At 42.2% G+C, this 21,673-nt stretch overlaps 1 protein-coding gene across 3 annotated transcripts; it reads right to left on the reverse strand.

Annotated features, from left to right (window-relative positions):
• Window positions 1–3,190: 3,190 nt before the first annotated feature.
• On the reverse strand, window positions 3,191–21,442 carry Slc25a27 (solute carrier family 25 member 27). 3 transcript variants are annotated; one of them, XM_070023592.1, is made up of 10 exons: window positions 21,179–21,442; window positions 18,815–19,006; window positions 17,648–17,732; window positions 16,394–16,516; window positions 15,415–15,527; window positions 13,901–13,948; window positions 11,407–11,491; window positions 9,312–9,404; window positions 8,638–8,740; window positions 3,198–4,704 (listed from the first exon to the last, which is right to left on the reverse strand). In XM_070023592.1, the coding sequence occupies exons 1-10, from the start codon at window positions 21,282–21,284 to the stop codon at window positions 4,660–4,662; spliced, it is 993 nt and encodes a 330-aa protein (XP_069879693.1). In that variant the 5' UTR covers window positions 21,285–21,442; the 3' UTR covers window positions 3,198–4,659. The 3 variants fall into 3 exon arrangements, with proteins under 3 accessions (XP_069879694.1, XP_069879693.1, XP_069879696.1); XM_070023593.1 differs by lacking the exon at window positions 13,901–13,948 and having other exon boundaries at window positions 3,191–7,021; XM_070023595.1 differs by lacking the exon at window positions 13,901–13,948 and having other exon boundaries at window positions 3,199–5,355.
• Between the last annotated feature and the right edge of the window lie 231 nt (window positions 21,443–21,673).

Raw genomic sequence — 21,673 nt, forward strand, 5'->3', positions numbered from 1 at the left:
TCATAAGAGATACTTGTCTGAAGACACACACACACACACACACACACACACACACACACACACACACACACACACCTTCTGAATAAAAAAAACAATGAGAAATTAAAAGATGACTATGAGAAGAGAAAGAAAATTCTGAAAACAACAACAAAACAAACAGCAAATTGAGAGGACAGAGAGAAAAAAAAATGGTGCAAAACTATTGCTATTGAGAAATTTAAGGTCAGAAGGATTGCCAGCCATCCTGGTGGAGATGTAACAGAGGTACTGAAGACAACATAATCAAAGCTTGAGAAATGAGTAAGGCCCAGAAGTACAGACTATGATACCAGTTGCCTTTCAGTGCACGCTGCTGCCCATTGGAAAGCTGCCACCCTAAATGTAGTAAAGTCATAGAAATGTGTGGTTATTCACTTAAGGGAAAATGGAGAAGAGGTCCAAGAACAGAATCTTGAACTAAAACTCAAGGACTTGGCAGTGAAGAGGCAGCCGAGAGAGTAAACAAGGAACAATTTATAATTCCACGCAGAATGAGAGCCAGATGTTAGTTTCACAGAAATCCAAGTAAAACAAGAGGGCCCCAAGGTTGAAAGTCTCTCAACTTGACTCCTGTCTCAATTTCTCTCCTCCCTTCTCTGCCACGGGTATTCCTATCACTGCAACTATTAGTTACGCATCCTTTTCAGTCACAGAAAAGCTTGGGCCTTGGAGGTAGCCATAAAAATTATGACTAGAGCATCATCAGCCTTCTGGCTAGTATGAAATAAATATCTCAAACCTAAGTGCATTCCCATTTCTCGTGTAGTTATGAAAAGCAAAGAAAATGATTTTGTAAATCTCTAATTTTTAACAGCATCTTGAAACCACACCTGCAAAGAATTCTTGATACCAACAGATGTAGACATTTTAAAAAGATTTATTTTTGAAAGATCAGAATAGCAACTTTGTTTACTCACATATATTCCTGTTTGTTACCAGACATTTCCAGCAAACAGACCTCTTTCAGCATCTTCATCTGCTTTTCTCAAACCTCCAAAGTGTTTCCTGCTGCTGCAGACAATCACAGCAGCATGCTGGGGGTAAAGTATGGGGAGAGAAAAACAATCAGGCATGCTCCCAAATTCAGACATAATAACACGCTTGAGTGGGGAAAGTGCTCCCTGGTGTGGTATTCATGAAAGCCAACCACTGGTACAACTGCTATGCACACTTAGCTACTAACCCAATGTTCTGTTATTGAAAACTATCCAGTTCTAGGTTCTGAGGAAAAAGGATGAAACTGGTGAAGATGATACTTCTTAAAATTATTAAGGATATGCTTCACCACACACGGGCCTCTTCAAACGAAGGTAAGCATTTTGTATGATAAACAATTTAATGAAATCAGAAGTGTGATCTAATCTGATTCTTCTGAAGGTAGGAGAAGATCAAAACTCCTTAAAAAAGAAAAAACCAAACTAACTCCATTGAGCCAAGATGCCCGCAGATACCTTCTATGTGACTCCTAGTGAGGTTTAACAGGGATGAAAAGGGGCAACTTCCTCCTTGTTTGCAGACAGCCTGAATAGGGGAAGTAAGTGTACTTAGAGAAGCAACGCAGGCACTGAGAAGTGGGAGCTTAGCAAGCTTCTGAGACAGCCTGTGACTGTTTTAGAAATGAATGTAGGACAGGACCAGCCACTGAAAACAAACGCAGAAGGGTGATGTGGGCAGGTGAAGAGGCCAGGATGAACACTGCCTGAGCCACGTGTAGAGTTATCTCCAGGAAATAAGCAAACCAACCCACATGCAAGGAGCTCAGGGACGGGTCAGTGCCAAAAGGCAAAGGTCAGAAGAATGGGTGGGGTCAGGTCAAGAGGAAATGGGACTTGCCAGTAAAGACCACCTGAGAAGGAGCAAAACAGATTTCATGAGCCAGTCCAGCCATGTAAGTTTAGAGTATGAAGTCTAAACACACAAGGTTCAGATTTTATAGGTGATTCATAACATGAAGAAATGGCAATCCAGTGATAAAGGGACGCTATGCTCACTGAACTGCTCTGCTAAAAGTGAATGGAGCTCAAAAGAGAAAAACAGGTCTTTGGAATCCAAGTTGTTTTCCTTACACATTACCTGGCACCTAAGATAACATGTATTTGGTGTGATCTCCAGAGTCTTGGTAAGAACTGTTCTGAAAAGCTTTATAAAGACACATTAAATTGTAAATCCCTAGTACAGCTCTTTGCAGATGAGAAAGAGAAATTTTTTTTAAACGATGAATGAAAAAGAAAAACATTCTTTTAGTTAGATGCACTAATTATATAAAAAAGAAGAGAGAAATATATAAAACTAAAATAAATATATTCTTTCCAAAAAGGAAAACATTATTTAAGAGAAAATCAGTGAAAACAATAAACTTAAATGTTAAAAGAGCTACCCAAACTGAGCTGAAAAAAAAAAAGAGAGAAAAAAATACCACACAGGCCACTAATATAGTGAGATTGGAAGTGTTAAGCCCTTGAGTATGGACACAAAATTATAAAAAGAAGTCCTTTTATTTATTCACTGTGGACTGTTTTAGCTAGGACAAGAACATCCACATTGGCAAAAATAAAGCTAAATGCACCAGGGAGGTGTGAGGTAATGAGTGGGAGAATCTCTTTGATATACAGGAACTGGCCGGATTGTAGAAGGGTCTTCATGCTCAAGTCTCACAGGTAAGTGAAAGTATGATGACTCCATTATAAAACTTATGCTGGGCCGGGCGCCGGTGGCTCACGTCTGTAATCCTAGCTACTCAGAGGCTGAGATCTGAGGATCACAGTTCAAAGCCAGCCCAGGCAGGAAAGTCTCTTATAAGACTCTTATCTCCAATTAACCACCAGAAAACTGGGAGTGGCGCTGTGGCTCAAGTGGTAGAGCACTCACCTTGAGCTGAAGAGCTCAGGGACAGCGCCCAAGCCCAGAGTTCAAGCCTCATGACCAAAAAAAAAACAAAAAACAAAAACAAAACAAACAAACAAACAAAAAAACTTATGCTAGAAGCAACTCGGATTCATTGAAAATAGACGAGAAAAACTTTCATACAGAAAACTGTTTTTGGAAGACTATCCATCACCAGACTGGGTTGCTGTGAAGAAGACTCAAGACTTCCTCCCTACTGACTTCACACACCAGAACTTTAATGCTCCTGACAATCAGGACATCTGCCTTCTCGTCCTGCTGCTGTGCCAGCCCTCACCTGTACCAGCATCATCACCTGTACTTCTCAACACTGTTTCAGCCTTGGGCTCCTGACTTGCACTACATGATCCCAGTTATTTCACATGAAAAAATAAAAACCACTTACTCTACTTAATTCACACACCAAAGAACAGTGTTAGTACTTCCACAATGTTTTAATTCCACGTCCCCAAAAGAATAAAGCTAAGTCAAATTTTCATAGTTAAATGCGCATATATTTTGATCCAGTCTTAATTTAAAAAATTACAAACCATAGTAAACAAAAATCTCCCCCAAATGATTCAATACAGAACACTTGGGAACCAAAACACATAGGATACGGGAACTATATTTAACAAGTTCATCAGATTGACAAGTGTGATGGAAACATAGGGAACAAAACACTGGAAGAGATTAAACATCGCAATCTGCAACTAGAAAACAATAAGTCACTGCATATCGTTACATCTCATTAAGATATATTTAAAAGCGTACTTCCCCTCTGAAAGTGGCAGTGATGATACATTATGCACCCACAAAGCTCTTCTAAACATTTTTGTGCTAACATCACTCATGTCCATTATAACCAATTTGATTTGGTTAGCTTCAAGGTGTTTGTGGGCCTCAGCCTTCGTGTTTCCTACTTAATCTTTGCCGTCTTTACCCATAGTTACAGCCATCCATCTGGAAATAGCCTATCTAAGGCTTGGAGAGCAGGTAGTACGTAGGTGACTCTCTTAACTTTCTAGACCATGAAAAGGAGCTCAATGGAAAATTGAGGACATAATACCATGGGAAGTTGATACTCAATGTATTTCAAGCAAGGTGCTTTGTCAAACTGAAGAGTATTCAGGCTACTGACAGTCTAACATGTGAATTTCTCTCTCTCTCTCATCTTCAGTGTTAGGATATTAGAGAGGATACACATCAGTGTTGGATGGCTTCATGTAAGTCTTGCTTTAAAACTACTGAAAACCTGATGGTAGCTGAAAATCCTTTACAAGAGGCCCTATGCGGGTGAGTTTTGTTGCTGTTTGCTGTATCATTACTGGGACTTGAATGTGGGGCTCTGCACTCTTTCTTGGCTTTTTTTGCTCAAGGCTAGGGCTCTATTTCTGGAACTATGTTTCCATTTCTGCCTTTTGGCTCATTGATTGGCAAGAAGAGTCTCACAGACTTGTATTCCCAGGCTGTTTTCAAACCACGATCCTCAGATCTCAGCCTCCTAAGTAGCTAGGATTACAGGTATGTCTGGCCCACCCAGAGTACAGATAAATGTTAAATCAATGAAGTTGCAAGTCTTATTAAGATTCTTGTGAAGTGGTAACCAGTCCGAGCTGTAAGGGGACAGGGAACATGGCAAATGCTCTTCTGGTCTCATCAAGGAAAGTCATTAGCAGTGTGGCAGGGCACTGACCAGTGACTGTGGGTCTAGGGTGGGCACTGATGGCCTTTGCTTCATTCCTTGACATTCATCATCTCATCTTGACTTCTTCCAACCTCCTGGTAAGAAATTGTACATCAACTTCCTTGAACATAAGTGTACATTAACTTCCTGTAAGGAAACTAAAAATATTTTGATTCATGAATGTTCATTCGTTGCCCTTTAATTTACAATATGTACACTTGGATAGCAACAGAAAAGCGAATCGTCAAGCTTCGGTTTTAAATACTGACATACATACAGGTCAGATGTATTTCTTAAGCGCTATGGATATGTTCTTCTACATTCCTACTGTCTACTTAGATCGCATATGCTGGCTCCTTCCGGCTCTCCTCCTCTAAGCAGCCTCCTTAGCATAGAGTAGCAGGTCAAAGGGGCAGAAGTGCCCAGACTCCGTTCTTCTTTAGAAACCCAGTGCTGAGTGTCACTCCAGAGCCTTGTGATCACATTTGGATAAAAAGAGGAGTCAAAGAGGCCTTGGGTTTCCAGGGAAAAATAAAGTGCCGCCCCCTATAGATCACAGTCTGTGAGTAAGTTATCTTCCTAAAGAGGTAGAAATGATAGGGGCTGGGTGTTGCCGACGCCCATTTCAATAATACTGAACACCGCAGTGGGGAGGGCCGCAGTAAAGCTGCGGCTTAAAATGGACTGACTCCACTCATCTCTCTGATCTTTTCATAAGTAAGCCAGAACACCAATGACCAAGGGGTCTGAAAGATTAACCAAAAAGATTAGTGCACATTTCAAAGCGATTATGAATATCTACATGTATGCATATACATCAACACCTTTGAAAATGAGTAATTTTGAATCCATTTGTAAAGCACTTTATAATTTACAAAGCATTTTCATGATCTGTTTATCAAAAGTTTCTCTAAAAAAACCCCAAACCCACCAATTTACAATAAAAAATGCTATCCCCATTTTATAGATGAGGATACTTGAAGCTGAACAATAAAATACCACACGGTGAAGAGCTAGGCCGCAGGTTTCTTCTGTTCTCCATTCTTTCGGTGTTCTCACGGAAATATCTTGAGGCCTGACTTGTAGGCTAGGATTCTCTTGCATAGTTTGTACATGCAGTATGATAATTAGAGACTTACCAACTTGAAAGGAAGGAAAAGATTATTCTTTAAGAGTTAGGTCATTAAAATTCCAACACCTGATGTCTTCTAACATGTCTATAAAAATTCACATTAAATAGGGAAAAGAGCTTCCAGCTCAGAAAGGCTTAACCTTAACCAGAGTGATGCTGAGCTATCCCTAGGAATTACAAAAGATAGAAAAGATATAACCACTAAGATATGGACCAGGCAAAGGATGCTTTGAACCTAATTTTTAGCCTCTCTCCTTTAAGTTGCATATTTAGGAGAACATATCCTAGTCAGTTGATGTATGAAGACGTGTATATATAAGGGATATAAAGTTATAAAGGCACCACCTTCTTGTGCCAACAAAAATGAAGCAGCAAGAGGTCTTAGTTAAGAATGTGTGATGGGCCAGTGGCTCACCCCTGTAATCCTAGCTACCCAGGAAGCTGAGATCTGAGGATCATGGTGCTAGCCCAGGCAGACCAGTCCATGAGACTTTTTATCACCAATTAACTAGCAAAAAGCCATAAGCAGAGCTGTGGCTTAAGTGGCAGAGTACCATCTTTGAGCCCAAAAGCTGAACGACAGTACTCAAGCTCCGAGGAGTTCAAGCCCCAGGACTGGCAAACACACACACAAAGGACTATACAATCACTTCTAGTTCTCATGGACACATTCTTCGTGCTATGACAACATCACAGGAACAAAACCATAGGCACATCAGGTAAGAACTGGCCGGGGATGGAAGAAAGCAAAGTCATGCTACCTCTACCTGGTGGAACCGATTCTGGTGGAGTTTACTTAGGTTCAGAAGGGAGTTGATGAGGGGACCATACAGCCAAGGAGCACGGGTAGGAGAAGAGTGGATTTGCTGGGCCTCTGCACGGGACTGCATGTGGGCAGCCTGTGTAATCATTCCTTCCATACTGAGATGGTGCACAGGAACCCATGTGGTTAGCTCTACTTCTTTTGTCATGCTGTTCTGTGGGCTGGATACTTCAGAGGCTTCTTGGGTTGATGTTCTTAACTATGAAGTTTACAAGTAAGCTTTTCCTATTGTGATTCTGTGTGTACAGAGCAACTGTCTGATGATAACGTGGAGCTCGCTCCAGAGCTGACTTGAGGAGGCAGCAGCCAGGTTGAGGACATCACCATCTGGATATCCTGCCACGCGCCCTGAGCAACATGAACACGCCAGCTACTGCGGCCTACTCACCAGTCCCAGTGACTTGAGTGACTGGGAGCACTTTCGAGTCTGTATTCGTTTTCTGCACTTGGGCACATGCTGCAGTGGACCAACAAGGTAAGGACATACTGTGATCTTTTCTGGAGAGCCAGACTCTCTCTCTCTCTCTCTCTCTCTCTCTCTCTCTCTCTCTCTCTCTCTCTCTCTCTCTCTCTCTCTCTCTCTCTCTCTCTCTCTTTCTTTCTGTTGGTTGTGGGGCCTGAAATCTAGGCCTGGGCTCTGTCCCTGAGCTCTTCAGCTCAAGGTGAGCGCTCTACCACTTGAACCACAGTGCACTTCCGGCTTTTTCTGCTTATGTGGTGTGAGGAATTGAACCCAGGGCCTCATGCATGCAAAGCAAGCACTCTACCACTGAGCCATCCCGAGAGCCAGACATCACTAGGCAATGTCTTCTTCCTTTCCCGTAAGCCAGCCACAGGATCCTGACCTACTCAGCACACTACACTAGTGAGGAGCCTGCACTGAGGGCAACAGACCTGCAGTCGAGTTTCTAGCTCTGCCTTGACCTGTGAGATCTTGGACAAGTTTCTTAGAGTTGCTCTGGCTAAAACAAGACTTGCTTTACTCCCAAATCTTCTTCCTGAAAAGGATCCCCATTTGAGGAATTAATCACCAATGGTCAGGGACCGACTTAGTGCCCACCACCCTGGGGTTCATGTGGCCCTGCCTGTCTGGTCTCTGCCTTCTCCACCTCACCTTTGTCTCCTCCGGGTCTCCGTGTCCTGGCTTGTTGCGCTTCCCTCAGTTCACTGGACTTACCAGGCTCTCTGTCCATGCCCATCATCCTTCTATATTCTTAGAAAGTTTCTTTCTCCCCCATTTGCCTGCTAAGTCTTACCCATTCTTCAACTCTCGGTTCAAAAATCTTCTCCAGGGATGTTTTCTAAATTCCTTGGTGTAAACTACACTTATTTTTTCTATATATTTCCACAGCATCAGCCTCTTTCCATAACACTCTTCCTTTAACATTGCTGACCAAGGCTGAGCCCTTTAGTAAGGGACTTCATATGGAATATGTGCTGAATCAGATATACATGTGTATAATATTATGTCAATCTTTGATCATTTGAATTTCTAGGGTTATAACTCATGGTTCTTTCAAATATTGTTTAACTTACAAAAGACCTTATTTTAATAATAGTCTTTGGATAAGTCTGATATGCATTTTAGTTTAAAAAAAGTACTTGAACCACATAAGGATGATAAAATGCTTTCTTATAAAGCAGAGTTCTGTAATAGTAAGTATTAATAGGTAATGTAACATTTGTCATCAAACTAATAAATTTTAAAGCAGTAAAACTGTCATGGGAAAAATTTATACTGTGAAATCTGTCTCCCAGCCCAATCTATTGTATTTTAGAGAAACAGACTAGGAAAGATTTTACCATACCAAAATTCTACCCATGAGCTTTAGAATACCTGAGCAACTGCCAAGGCACTAAACTGATTTACTTTACCTTACTAGACCAAGGAATGCACCATGATTCTGAGGAGAGGTGAAAAAACACTAAAAAAACAAAAAGACATTCTAAAAAGAGAAGATGGAGCTTGATTTGGGGGAAGAACTATTCCACAAACCAGAAGAGGAAAATAGTGACAGATTGAAAGTAAATTAAATATAAAAGAAGCAAATTAGATAAAACAAACAACTTTACCATTCGCAGCCAAGATGGTAAAAAGCCTTTATATAGACTCAGGAAGCCTTCACCCTGAACAGCCTGAACCAAGCAGTCAGTTGATGACTTATACAGAAGTCCCCTGCAAAGATCAAAAGACCTCTGTTACATTCTCCCCTGTAATCAGAAAACAGTAAAATACTTCCTGCTTATTTAGGACAAGTTTATAAATACATATGCATGTAAACACACATATATGTACATATATGTATGTGCATATATATATATATATTAAGTAGTTTCATTTGAGCTTGAACTTTATTTTCAAGTTGACTCTATTCATTCCCACCCTTGTAGTATACTTTAGAATTCAGCCACCTGATCTCTTCTAGAGAGAACTCACTATTTTACATTAAATCAAACTCCCCATGTCACCTGAAAGCTTCTAAAGAAAGTACTCTAAATTCTCAGCAGAGTAAGCTTTCAAAAAGTCTATGAAAACACTCAGTAAAAACTCAATAAACACCTTATGTCTAAACAATATGATTGTTAATTATCTAATCAGATGATCCCTAGAGTAGAACCTTCCATTTGACAAAAAGCAAGTAATTACCTACAGCAGTTTCCTCACTGCACAAATACACTTCTATCAAGAATAATCACAAGGAAACATTTGTACAACACAATATTATTACAGCCATTAAGCTACCTACTTCCCTTGTTTGTCTCGAGGTTGATTCATTATTCGGCTTTTGATGACATCAGCTGGGGTTCCAAGAATAGAAGCTACCAGCCCAGAACATAAACTGTAGATGCAAATAAATGAAATTTAAAAGTAATATTTAGTTGCTACTAAATGTTAAGAAACAGCACTTAATATGACTAACGTGTCAGGGTGCCTGCCTAGCAATCAAGTTCAAAATCTTTATCCCCAGAAGAAAAAGATAGTATACTAAATATAATATTCAATATAATGCTGTTTTTGTTTGTTTGTTTTTCTTGAACTCTGGGCCTGGGAGCTGTCCCTAAGCTTCTTTGGCTTAAGGCTAGTGCTCGCCCACTTGAGCCACAATACCGCTTCCAGCTTGTTCTTTTTTTTGATCGGTTATGGGGCTTGAACTCTGGGCCTGAGTGCTGTCCCTCAGCTCTTCAGCTCAAGGCTAGGGCTCTACCACTTGAGCTACAGTGCCACTTCCAGTTTTCTGGTGGTTTATTGGAGGTAAAAGTTTCATGGACTTTCCTGGCCGGGCTGGCTTTGGACTCAGCCTCCTGAGTAGCTAGGATTACAGGCATGAACCATCGGCACCCGGCTACTTCCAGCTTTTTCTGAATAGTTCATTGGAGATGAGAGTCTCATGGACTTTCTTGCCTGGGCTGGCTTGGAAGCAGGATCCTCGGATCTCTACTTCCTGAGTAGCTAGGATGACAGGGGTGAGCCACCAGTGGCTGGCTTATAATGCTCTTCTTACATAACAGTTTCATCAGCCAAAAATTAATACTTAATTTAGTAAAGAGGTAGAAGAAAATTATAATAAAAATGTAACCCACAGTCACCAACTCTGTGCTGAGTCTACTCAGGCATCCTTCCAGCAGTGAAGGGGGCCTGTGGGGCCTACCCTCTTCTGGGGAGAGGCAAAGGAGAAACAAGTCATTCATTCCCAGTGCTGCTAAGTGCACTGAATAAAACCACACGGGGGGGGGGGGGGGGGAGGGGGGAAGGAGCCCTATGATAAGCACTGCAGGGGGTGGCAGTGGGGGAGTGACGGACAGGCAGGATGGGGCCTAGAGGCGACTGCAGGACTGAGCTAAGCAGGAGCAGCCCTGGAAGATGAGGATGCAAGCAAGACAGAACAGCACATGCCAAGGACTTAAAAGCACTAAATTGTGTGCTGTGTATTTGTTGTGTCTCCAACAAAACTGACTTGCTGCTGCTAATATACTTGTATTATTTAATATTACTAATTGTATTATTGAGTTATTAATACCATAGGATACACAGGTAGGGGCATCTCGGTGGCTCAGGGACCTAGAGTGTGAAAGTACCATCAGGAACTTCATGTCAAGGACAGTAGATTTTCTAGAAGGAACTCTTTCCAATGGAGAATCAGACAGCCGTATTACAGAGGTGCAGGTAAATCCCTCCCCGGAATGTCTTTCTTCTATCTGGGAAAAACCATGTTCCGTGCGTGCGTGCGTGCGTGCGTGCGTGCGTGCGTGTGTGTGTGTGTGTGTGTGTGTGTGTACTGAGCCTGGGCGCTTTCCCTAAGTGTTTTAGTTAATAAGAGTCTCATGAACTTTCTGCCTGGGCTGGCTTCAAACTGCAATCCTCAGGTCTCAGCCTCCTGAGTAGCTAGGATTATAGGTGTGAGCCACTGATGGCCAGATTCCCCTCCTTTTTATGCCCTTCCAAGTGGTCATTTTTTTTCTCCCTCTTCTGAACCCTGTAGTAAGCAAGTGACTTTAAAAAATGTACTGTCCAGTGTTTTCAGAGAACACCTGTCTGGTAGTCTCTGGCAGGGGCCCTTCGCGGTCCATTTCACACACAATTGTCGTGCTTAGTGGAGCACCATCATCACAACTCATTCCGGGATGGGACAGTATGGTTTAATCTAAATATCCTGCAATTTTTATCTGTTACCTCCATCTCATTGCAAACAAATGTTAAGAAAATTACTCTTCATGTATACACTATCATCCTTCTTTAGGGGTAATTGATACCACTAGGTTCCTGGTTGAAAGACCGTCAAAGTGAGCATTTAGGCCAAAAATGAAAGGAAAGATGATCCAGGAAAAAAAAAAGTCACTTACCTGGACAAGCCATGAGTCATGATATTTTCCTCAAGTGATGTATTCAACACTAAGTAGTGTTTCACTGTATCGTAAGTGGTTAAATCTGGCAAAGGAAAAAGAAGGTTTAAGTATTTGTTCACCCAACAGTGAAGAAAGATCTTTTGTGTTGAATATGAGTCTTGGAGCAGGAATGTGTCCGTGAATGAAAGATGGCATTCTTGTTTTCAAGCAGAGGAAACAGGGCTACACAGAGAGGGAGGAGCAGAAGAGGAGGAGACAGACATTTCATTGTATCATCTGAACGCTTCAACCCAGCTGTGTCTAAAATCAGCTTAACCCTCTTGGATTTCCGATTTCCAGTATTTGAATTGATGAATTCCTTTTTGAGTTTAAATTAGGCTGCCATGAGTTCCAGTCATGTATAAAGAAAACATCTTGACCAGGATTCCACAATCAGCTTTGTCATACTTTTTGTCATATTGTTTGTCAATGATAAGGAGGAGTTATTAGAGGGTTCTAAACAGCAAAGTTACATCACAGTGCTGGAGTTTTATAAAGATTACCCACAGTGAAGGAGAGGAAACCAGACTGGAATATGGCAATAAAGGACATATGATCAACTCATCAAATATCAGAGTGCTTACCATGTGCCTGATACTATTCTAAGTCTGGAGGAGAAATCCTGAATAAAGGGAGCAAAATTCCTGCTCTCCTACTCTCTCACAAAGTAAACTACAGATGGTATCATCTCCTGAAGTAAATCTCTGAAGACAAGTAAGATAAGAGGGAGCTGGAGGGGTAGAAGCATGGTACTGTTTTGAAATAGGGTGATCTGGGAGGGCATCTTGCAAAGCTGACATCTGAGCAGAGGCCTACAATATCCCTGTAAATGAAGAGAGAGTGTCCCAGGCAAAAGCAGAGCCTGTCAAGCAGGGGGTGTCAGAGGACCAGCCAGAGGTATGGTCAGGCAGGGTAGGCCCAGGATGGCAGAGGAGGTAGAGGGTAGGTGATTGGGCACCATGCTATTTTGAAGCATGCTTGCCACTGTTCTGTAGAGACTAGATGGTAGAGATACAAAGCGAATAGATAGGAGACCCTAGACATGATGATGACTTAGATAAAGGAGGTGTGGAGTCCTGCTCAGCTTCTGAATAAAATCTGAAGCCAGAACAAGCAGATTGCAGATAGAAGGAAACTGAATAAGGTTAAAAAGTTTTGGGTACAAACAACTTAAAGGGCAGAGTTGCCATTTATGGAGACGGAGATGAAAATTCAGTTTTTAAATAAGATGGCTGCAATGGTGCTCTTGGTAACCACACTTGTGAGGCACAGTGGAGGCAGACTGGCTGTGGGGACATATGGACCAGCCTTCTGTAATGGTCCAGTAGGAGGGGACAAATCCTAGGTGGCCAAAGAAGTAGCTCCAGGGATGGAGAGAAGTGCACGAACCTGAGCTAGGTCTGCAAGACAAAACTGACTAGACTAATTGGATATAAAGAGCAAGTCAAAGTGTCAAAACACCATACCTTGGGAAATGGAAAGAACCGAGCTATGAATAGACAATGATGCACCTTGATAAATTAGTGTGGTGAATCCATGATCACTGAGCATCTAAATGAAGATTCTAAGGAAGACAGAACTTGGGAGAGAAATCTAAGCAACAAGAGTTTGAAGTAGCACATTGAGAAACTACAAACAGCAAGATTCCTTGAAACCAAAATATCCACAAGCATAAAGCAGACACAGATGGACTGAAATAGATAAACAGACTGACTGACTTTGCTGTTTTAACTGGTACATTCTTGGAGCCTTAAAAAATAATACTTAACAATTTCTTAGGATCATGTTATTGGTCCTAAGATACCTTCAATAATTAATTCATTCATCACCTGTGTAATGAGAATACCGAGATGAATAAAAACATGGTCCTTGCCTTCAAGGGGCTGGTGGAAGATAGGGATGCATAGAAGACAATGAAAGGAAGTACAGAGTAATAGCAATACAGTGAACTACAGAAACACATGAGAGGACACCTGGCATCAGAGGACACAGAAGGGATTATGGGAGGTCCTGGCTTGTAGGGGCAGAGCATTAGGGATCTGTAAAAGAAAACTGCAGAAAGGAGGGGAATGAGGGAAAAAAGCACAGAAGTGAGCAGCAGCTTCATCTGTGCAGGAAGCAGAATCTGTACTATAACTCGCAAACTTTATACTTCACTCTTCCCAGCAGAAGCGTCGAAATCACTCAGTCTCTGAAAGCCCAGGACAAGTTTTGTAGACCATTTATGTCAGGTTCCAAATGTCCACTTTGTTATCTGAATAATGAGAAGCAAGGGCAGGATTTTAAGGGAATCAGTTACCTTTGGATTTGCATTTCAGATAAATCACTGTGGGTTGTGGCTACGCATGTGAGGATAGAGTTGGATGGGAGGTTGCTTTGTGGGCACAGAAGTAGGAAGTACCAGAGAAGGGGACGTGGAAGGATGGAGGTCAGGGGCACTGCTGGCACCTACCTCCCCAGGCCGTGCATGTGCGGGAGGTGACCGTTCTGAGATGAAACCCTAGGATGACAGGAGGGAGGCTTTCATTTCTGCTTCTTTTTTCTAAACAGGAAAGACCAGCTGCTGCTTCTTTTCTTTTCTATTACAGCAATATTTCCTATACTTCATTTCTCATGAAGATATTGTATTCATTCTGGTACTTCTCATGAAGGTGCTGTATTCATTCTGGTACGTGTGCATGACTGGTATGGTTCGTGTGTTTGTCTATCCATTACCTGTTAGGATATTTCAGTTGGATAGTGGGCTCTGGTTGACCTCTTGTTTTTATAAAATGTTATAACTATATGGATTTACTTTGCTTTGAAGACAGGATTTTGCTATGTAGCCCAGGCTGGCCTCAAACTCTTGATCCTTTTGCCTCAGCCTCCATAGCACTAGGATTACAAGTGTGCATCACTATGCCAGGCAACACAATCTACATTTTAATGTCACCAATTAGGTGTGTACTTAATTAAGACTGCTATGTCTTCTTAAAAAAGCCATTCACTGACATGTCACTTATTTAAAAATGCTTTCCTCCTTCTATTTTCCCCAAAGGGTCAGTGTCACTTATGCATTCACCAGTTGTATGTATTACCATGTCAGTAGTATGTATTACCATTCCAGTTTTATGTATTACCATGTCAGCAGTATGTATTACCAAACCAGTAGTATGTATTACCATGCCAATTACCATGCCAGTAGTACATATTACCATTCTGGTAATATTTCCTGAGTGAAAGTAATATTTAGTTTTAAATTTTTTATAGCTTTGTAGAGGTATAGATGACAAAATGTTTATATTTGTAACATATAAAAGGAAGATGGTCACTGAAAATGCAAAGTAAGGGGTAGGACTGTATTTCTGAAGTGTCAGTATAAGATGAACCACTTAGGAATAGGAACAAGTATAACTAGGGAGAAAATGAGGGCAGTCTGGATATAATAGCCCTCACATAATGACATCATATACCAGTTTTAATCTTTTTGTTGTTGTTGTTCCAAGACTGCAGCTTGAACTCAAGGCCTTACATCCTTGTTTGGCTTTTCCACTCAAAGCTAGTACTCCACCGACTGAGTCACAGTTCCACCTTAGGCTATTTTGCTGGTTGCCTGGAGGTTAGATTTGTCTGCCTGGGCTGGCTTCAAACTATGATCCTCATTATCTCAGCTTCCTGACTAACGAGAATTATAGGTGTGAGCCACTAGTGCCTGGCTTCAGTTTTAATGCTAATGCTAATGCAAGGTCTAGAGTAGAAAGAAGGCCTGAGAACAAGTTTGGTCTTTATCCTTACTGCCACAATTTGTCCACCTTAGGAAATGCTATTCACACCTTACTGCATACAGGTGAATGCTCTATGGAATTGCTCACTATCACATCAAAACACATGTGCCACCTGTCATCGATGTTATTACAAATCAAAAAGCATTTGTTTTTACAACTACAACAGCAATCAGAATTCAGAATTCAGTACAGTTTCTCTCACCTCCCATGTTCACCAGCGCTGCTCTCTGTATATTGGGAACCCAGCCAGCCCACAGCCCACGGATTCCTCCTTCAGCTAAGATTTTTGCAAATGCATGATGCACTCCACGGAATCTAAGGGAAATAATAACGAAGTTGAACACTCTTGGTATTCCGGTGGTGTATGTCAATGCAGTTGCATAACTTTCACTGATAGCTGCTATAATCTGAAGTAATATAAAACAATCCTATGTAGGAAGAATGCTATTAGATGAGGAAGTGGGAAGAAGTTTCAAGGTTGACCTTGTTAATTTTCTTTTTCATAGAAGCAAGTGGGGGAAAGCCAGGCGTGTGTAGCCTTCAGGGAAACCTTTAGAGGGAGCCTTTTCTAAAATGAAAATTCAGACAGTAAAAGTGGCTGCCACAATTCCAAGCCACAACAGCAATGATGGAGATCTTACAAGGGAAAATTTTAATGATCACTTGCAATAGGCCAAGAGTCTACCATCTAATTTGACAATTAAGTGGGGAGAAGCAGCAGAGTTACACATACAGTCACATTTCATCAGAAAAAGAAAAGGTCCAGCTTAGCTTTCCTCCTAATGTAACTTCTCCCCCACAGCCAACCTCCTCCTTCCATCCTGGGGCTTGAACTCAGGGCCTTGATTAAGCTATCCCTTAGCTTTTCTGCTCAAGGCTGCCACTCTACTACTGGAGCCACAGCTCTACTTCTGGCTTTTTGCTAGTTAGCTGAGACAAGTCTCTTAGATTTTCCTCACCCAGGCCGTCTTCTGCAATCCTTAGATCTCAGGTTCCTGAGTAGCCAGTTTATAGCTGTGAGCCACTGCTGCCCAGCTAAATATAACTTCTAAGCTAAAAGGATCAGTAGGGACACCTTTATGGATATTGGGTTATAAAAATAAGTCCATTAGGTAAATGTTCAAAACATGGTGTTGGCAAAAAGAAAAGGAAGTGTATCAAGTATTAACTGGAGAACTTACCTCAGTGGTTTTCCCTCAAGTTTCCGTTTTCCTTCCATTTGCATCTGAACCTTCACCAGGTCTGTTGGGTTGGCTAGAAATTGGCCAATCACACCAGCCATCATCCCTCCAATGACAGACTTCCTAGGATACATGTTTTAAAAATTGCCATTAATTCCAGATTTGTATAGTGAATCCATGGCAAGAAGGTAAGACAGATGCTGGGTAAAACACAAAGTGAAAATAAAGATAAAGCACAGAGAAAGTATGTGGTTTAGCTATTTACTGACAGGAAGGACCAAAGTTAAAATCTAAAGTGTCCAGCCTTACGTTACTGGAATCCAAAGAGACAGTTGCTTCAAAGACATAAACATCTGAGCTGACTATAGTTCAAATCTGAAGACAGGGTCATAAAAGCATAAGAGCACAGTTGTAATCAGCCTCATAGACAAAGGATAATAAACCAAAATTTAAAATCCCCTACTTTATAAGTTCCCCAAATGAATAGTATTTGAAAACATCTCTCTAAAACTCTTTTCATCTTATTCTCATCCTTCTCTTCTCCTAGCCAATAGTGAGCAAGAGGAGACTGGATAATTATTATTATAAGTTAGAGACTGGATAGAGGACCACACGTTAAAAATTTACAACAGGTAAGACTGCAGTAATTTAAATTTCCCTCAACAGATTGAAGATAATTTTAATGATTTTTCATAATTATTGGTGAGGTGAAATATTGTCTACATATTCAGGATGTTAGGAGAGATGTAAAACCTGAGGCTTGCCAAAGTCTACCAATACAGGGTATCTAAAATAGAGAAGAATGTCACACTATTATTAAAACATACACAAATACGTAATGGTATAGTTTATTTATACTCACCAAATCAAGCTAACAATACATTGAGTTATAAAATAATAGTAAAATAAAAAAATGGTTGATATTTACAAAAAATATGCTGTTAGAAATTTTAACATTAAAATGTTAAATGTGCATTAAGTTATGTAGATACATTATGTCTGTAAGGTGCAGACTCTTCTGCACCTTATTTGAATTTCTATTGTGATTATCTAAGTTTATTACAGTAATTTTACTTTTTAAAACATATGTATTTTATTGTAAAGATACTGTACAGAAGAGTTACAGTTACATGAGCAGGGTAATGATTACAGTAATTTTAATATGAACATAAAACTTTACTAAACCTAATAGATAAGACACTAAAACTTTTAGGGACCATAGCAAATTATTTTCAAAACAGAAACAAAACTTACCAAAGTGGGTAATGCTTATCTTCACTTTTGCCAAACACGACCTCTCGGAGATGCTCGTAGGTGACCATCCGACCGCCAGAGTACACTGGAAAACAGACCATTAAATGGGTGAGCTCATGCCTGTAATCCCAGCTACTCAGGAGGCTGGGGGGCTGAGGATTGTGGTTCAAAGCCAGCATGGGCAGGAAAATCCATGAGACCCATATCTCCAATTCACTACTGGAAAACAAAACTAAAACAGCTGAAAACAGAAGTGGTTCTCAAGTGGTAGAAAGCAAAAACATTGAATATAACACCCACACCCTACGTTCAAACTCAGTTTTAGCTTGCACATGCATGTGTGTGCGCATACACACACACACGCGCGCGCGCGCGCACACACACACACACGTTCAGGTCTTTGCTTAATAAGAGGACATGCTGGCCTGGCCTCGTTTCTCGCTCTAGCTGTGTCTTTCCCTCCTGCATCTCTGCACCTGAACATGGGCTTATTGATATTTCCTCTAAATGGGACACTTCTTTTTAAATCTCAAGACTTCACATGCCATTGTCTGAATCTTTCCAGAAAAGATTATCCCTTTTCTGTTTGTTCACTCATTACCCTTCCTCCCGCATTCTAGGCCCTCAGTGAATGTTCTAAGAGAGTGCTTACATACTAATGATCAACTTGCTCTCTTCTTGCTTATCCTTTCATCAGACCACAGTGGCTTTCTCCAGGCAGGTGTGTGTTTTTTTTTTTTTTTTTGTCTCAACTGCTCTGGTATGTAGTTTGGTACAAAACATTTTCACTGAACAAATGTATGGAACTGCACTGGAGAATTAACACATTCCCCTAAAATTTCTAATATGTGAAATAAATCTATGTGTATGTATGTGTATTTAAACAAGTTGCTCAATTTCTTCTATCAAAATTTTTATTGTTATAATAAAGGTGGTGTACAGCGAGGTTACAATTTCATAAGTAATAAATCTTAATGGTAAAATGGTGGTGAACAAAGTAGTTCATTACTTCAGTATTTTCCTATATATTTCTGAAAATTCAGAAAACTAACTGCAGTTGGCAAATTTTTTCCCCTTCTAATGATTTGTTGGACTTGGGAACAGAAAAGCAGAGGAGACAAACACTGAACTCGGAACAAACTTACCAGCTGGGATCAAGATAAATACCTACGTGTCTGTAAATGGCGGGTGTCACTCCTTGCCAAAGCTTTAGGAAGCCTTCCTCCTGGATGATGCCCACGGCTGTGAGCACCATGCCCCTGTAGGGCGCAGGTTGTCGCACACTCTCTCCGAGTCGAGCAAGGGCAGCTTCTCCTTGCATTTGGAGTCGAGTTTTTGTGAGATCCAGGGGAAAGGTTGCTAACAAAAGAAAAAATAGACAAGGGGTGGGGAGGGAGAAATCACAAGATTCAGAGAAACAAAGCAGATTTATAAAATCACAGGATCAGTATTTTCCTCACGATTCATGGTTCTCAAGTTTCGAAATACATCTAAGTAAGGGAAAATTAAAAATGCCCTAGACCCATTCCCATGTTTTCTGCAGCAGAACCATCAATTCCCACAGGCTCCCTGCACCAGAGTACCCCAGAAAGAGGCACCAGTGAAGAGTCAGAACATTCCATGGTGTGTGTGTGTGTGAATCCTTGCCTGGGAGGTTGAAGGAGGATCATCCTAAATTCCAGGCCAGTCTGGAATACAAATCCCTTGATGTTTGCAGAAATTTACATCTAAAATCTAGTCTTCAACTTTTGCTTTCCAAAGGGGATATTTAAAGTATATTCTGTGATATCCAATGGACTGCAGTTATGAATATATCAGCCAAGATGGATCCAACTTTAGAACCCTGTACCACATACTCTCAGGTACTACAATAAATGCATGATGAAGCCGAGTTCTACATTGTTAGGAACCTGGTGTTTCAGAAACAGAAGATGTAATGGAGTGTATGTCTTCTCTTATATGCAAGGGTGGAATGCTCAATATTCTTTCAATCAGGGCATAGATTAAGTGGTTTTTTACCAGCTCTGGTATGTTTTATGCACGGCCTACTCATGGCCTCCTTTATAAGCCTCAAATTCTGTTTACATTTTTAAATAGAGACAGCTCTTTCACATTAAAACAGTTAAGCTTCCCGATACGCATAAGAAAAATCAAGCTTATCATTATATCCAACGCAATGTCATACTATCATGTCATGAGGTCATGCTATCCTGACAAGTTCGTGGACACCACTAAGACTTGGCAATGACCACCACCTTTTTTGAAGAAAAAAAGAGACACTATTAAATCTTTCCAGTGGCCTTTGGAAAGGTTACTAACTTGCCAATCATTTCCTAAAACATAAATAAGCTTATGCACAGAGATGCTGACATAGGAACTTAAACATGGGAGATTCTAAGCAAAAAACTTTATAAAAACAATTCTGTTTTCATTCTGGTTACTTAGTATTTCAGGCTCCGACTCAGAGCTCGCTTACTGGAAATCCTTCCCACACCCTGGCTTTCCTCTTCGCTCATGTGCAGTCCTCCAATAATGTTCACCCTGGCTTTTTACAAGAGGAATGTTCCTGTACAAAGTCTTTTGAGACTTAATGAGAAACATTGATTACAAAACAAACTGGAAATAAGTCATTTGGCAATCAGATTTCAGAGTTCTTTAAAAGTTAACAGTTTATTTCAGTAAAATCAATGAAAAAAAAAAAAAAGAATTCCCCATCAGCTTAGAGAAAGAAAAAAAAAAAATAGAGCGGCCAAGGGGCCAGATGAGAAGAGTATAAACAACAGGTCATGACCACGTTCCCCCAACAGGCTAGAAATACAAAATAGATTTGTGTTATGACAGGACTGTTTTCAAATGACTAACACATCAGGGCTGTTACTTTTTAATTGTTTTAATGGGGTGGGGGGAGAAAATAAGGGTAAGTGAAAGCACAAAGTTAAAGTCTCACAGAGACCACGCACTCTCCCGGTGCAATAATTGGAAGAAATGCCACCTCCTCAGGCATAGGCCTCCTCAAGCCTGCTAGGTGGTCTCTGACTCATTCAGGAAGACTGTTCTTCCAAGCTCTTAGGAGATCACTAGCACGTTAACTCCAAATAACCACCAAAAGGCCGCAAGTGGAGCTGTGGCTCAAGTGGTAGAGCCCCACCTCGAGCGAAAAGGTCAAGGGACAGGCGCCCAGGTCGAGTCCAAGCGCCTCCTCCTCCCCCACCCCCCTCCCCCCTCCCCGCGGGCAGGGATGATGCCTCGGGCGGGCGGAGGGGCAGCTCAGGAAGCTCCTCAAAAGTAACCCATTGGGGCCCGAGAGCGCATCCCTCTCCCGGCAAGGCCCGCCTGGCCGCGGCCGGCCCAGGCCTCCCGCCGGGGCAGGGGGCTGGGGGAGGCCCCCGAGGCGGGGCCTGGCCCGGCTCTGCGGCCCGCACGCCCGCGCGGCCCTCCGGGGTGCTCGGGGCCCGGCCTGGCCCCACGGCCCGCCCATCACTCCCTCCGGGCGCCACACCGCGCCGCGGCCCTCGCGGGGACGGCGGGTACCTAGCTCGGCCACGGTGGCCGCGCAGCCCGACAGGAGGAACTTGCTGGCCCGCGGCCATCGCTGCGCGAGCGGCGGCCGCGCCCCCTCCTCCTCCGGGACCGACATCCAGCGGCAGGTCCGGACCGCAAATGCACCCCCGTTCTCGCCGGCGCCGCTCAGCGAAGGCGGTCCCTCCTCAGCCCGCCAGCGCCCGCAGAGGACCCATCTCCCGCGCTGGGCTCGGCTCCGCGCACCCCAGACACCGAGCGGGGCCCCGCCGCCCCGCACACCGCAGCCCAGACACAAAGCCGAGTCCAAGAGGCTTCTGGGAAATGTAGTCCTTCAGGCGCGGCGATGGCGCCGATTGGTCCGCAGAGAGACGCCCGTGGCCTCGCCACGCCCCGTCTCCATGGCAACCGCGTGCGAGCGCTTCCGCCCGCCCCGCTCAGCCCGGGACTTCTTTTTCTCTTTTTGCGAGGTTGGCAAACATTCCCGAGAGAGGTGTGGGGCGGAGA

The sequence above is a fragment of the Dipodomys merriami genome, unplaced genomic scaffold (genome assembly GCF_024711535.1).
Source record: "Dipodomys merriami isolate MVZ:Mamm:240054 unplaced genomic scaffold, mDipMer1.0.p SCAF_16, whole genome shotgun sequence".
Lineage (NCBI taxonomy): Eukaryota > Metazoa > Chordata > Mammalia > Rodentia > Heteromyidae > Dipodomys > Dipodomys merriami.

Bases quoted from the DNA above. Each gene is read 5' to 3' on its own strand.
- Slc25a27 (XM_070023592.1), bottom strand. From the start codon at position 21,284: ATGTCGGTCCCGGAGGAGGAGGGGGCGCGGCCGCCGCTCGCGCAGCGA. The intron at 17,733-18,814 runs GTATTTATCTTG...TCTGTTTTCCAG, and splicing joins CGCCATTTACAGACACGTAG to TGTACTCTGGCGGTCGGATG. The intron at 4,705-8,637 runs GTAAAGTTGTTT...ATTTCTTACCAG, and splicing joins TACCATCTTGGCTGCGAATG to GAGGTTGGAAGAAGTCAAGA.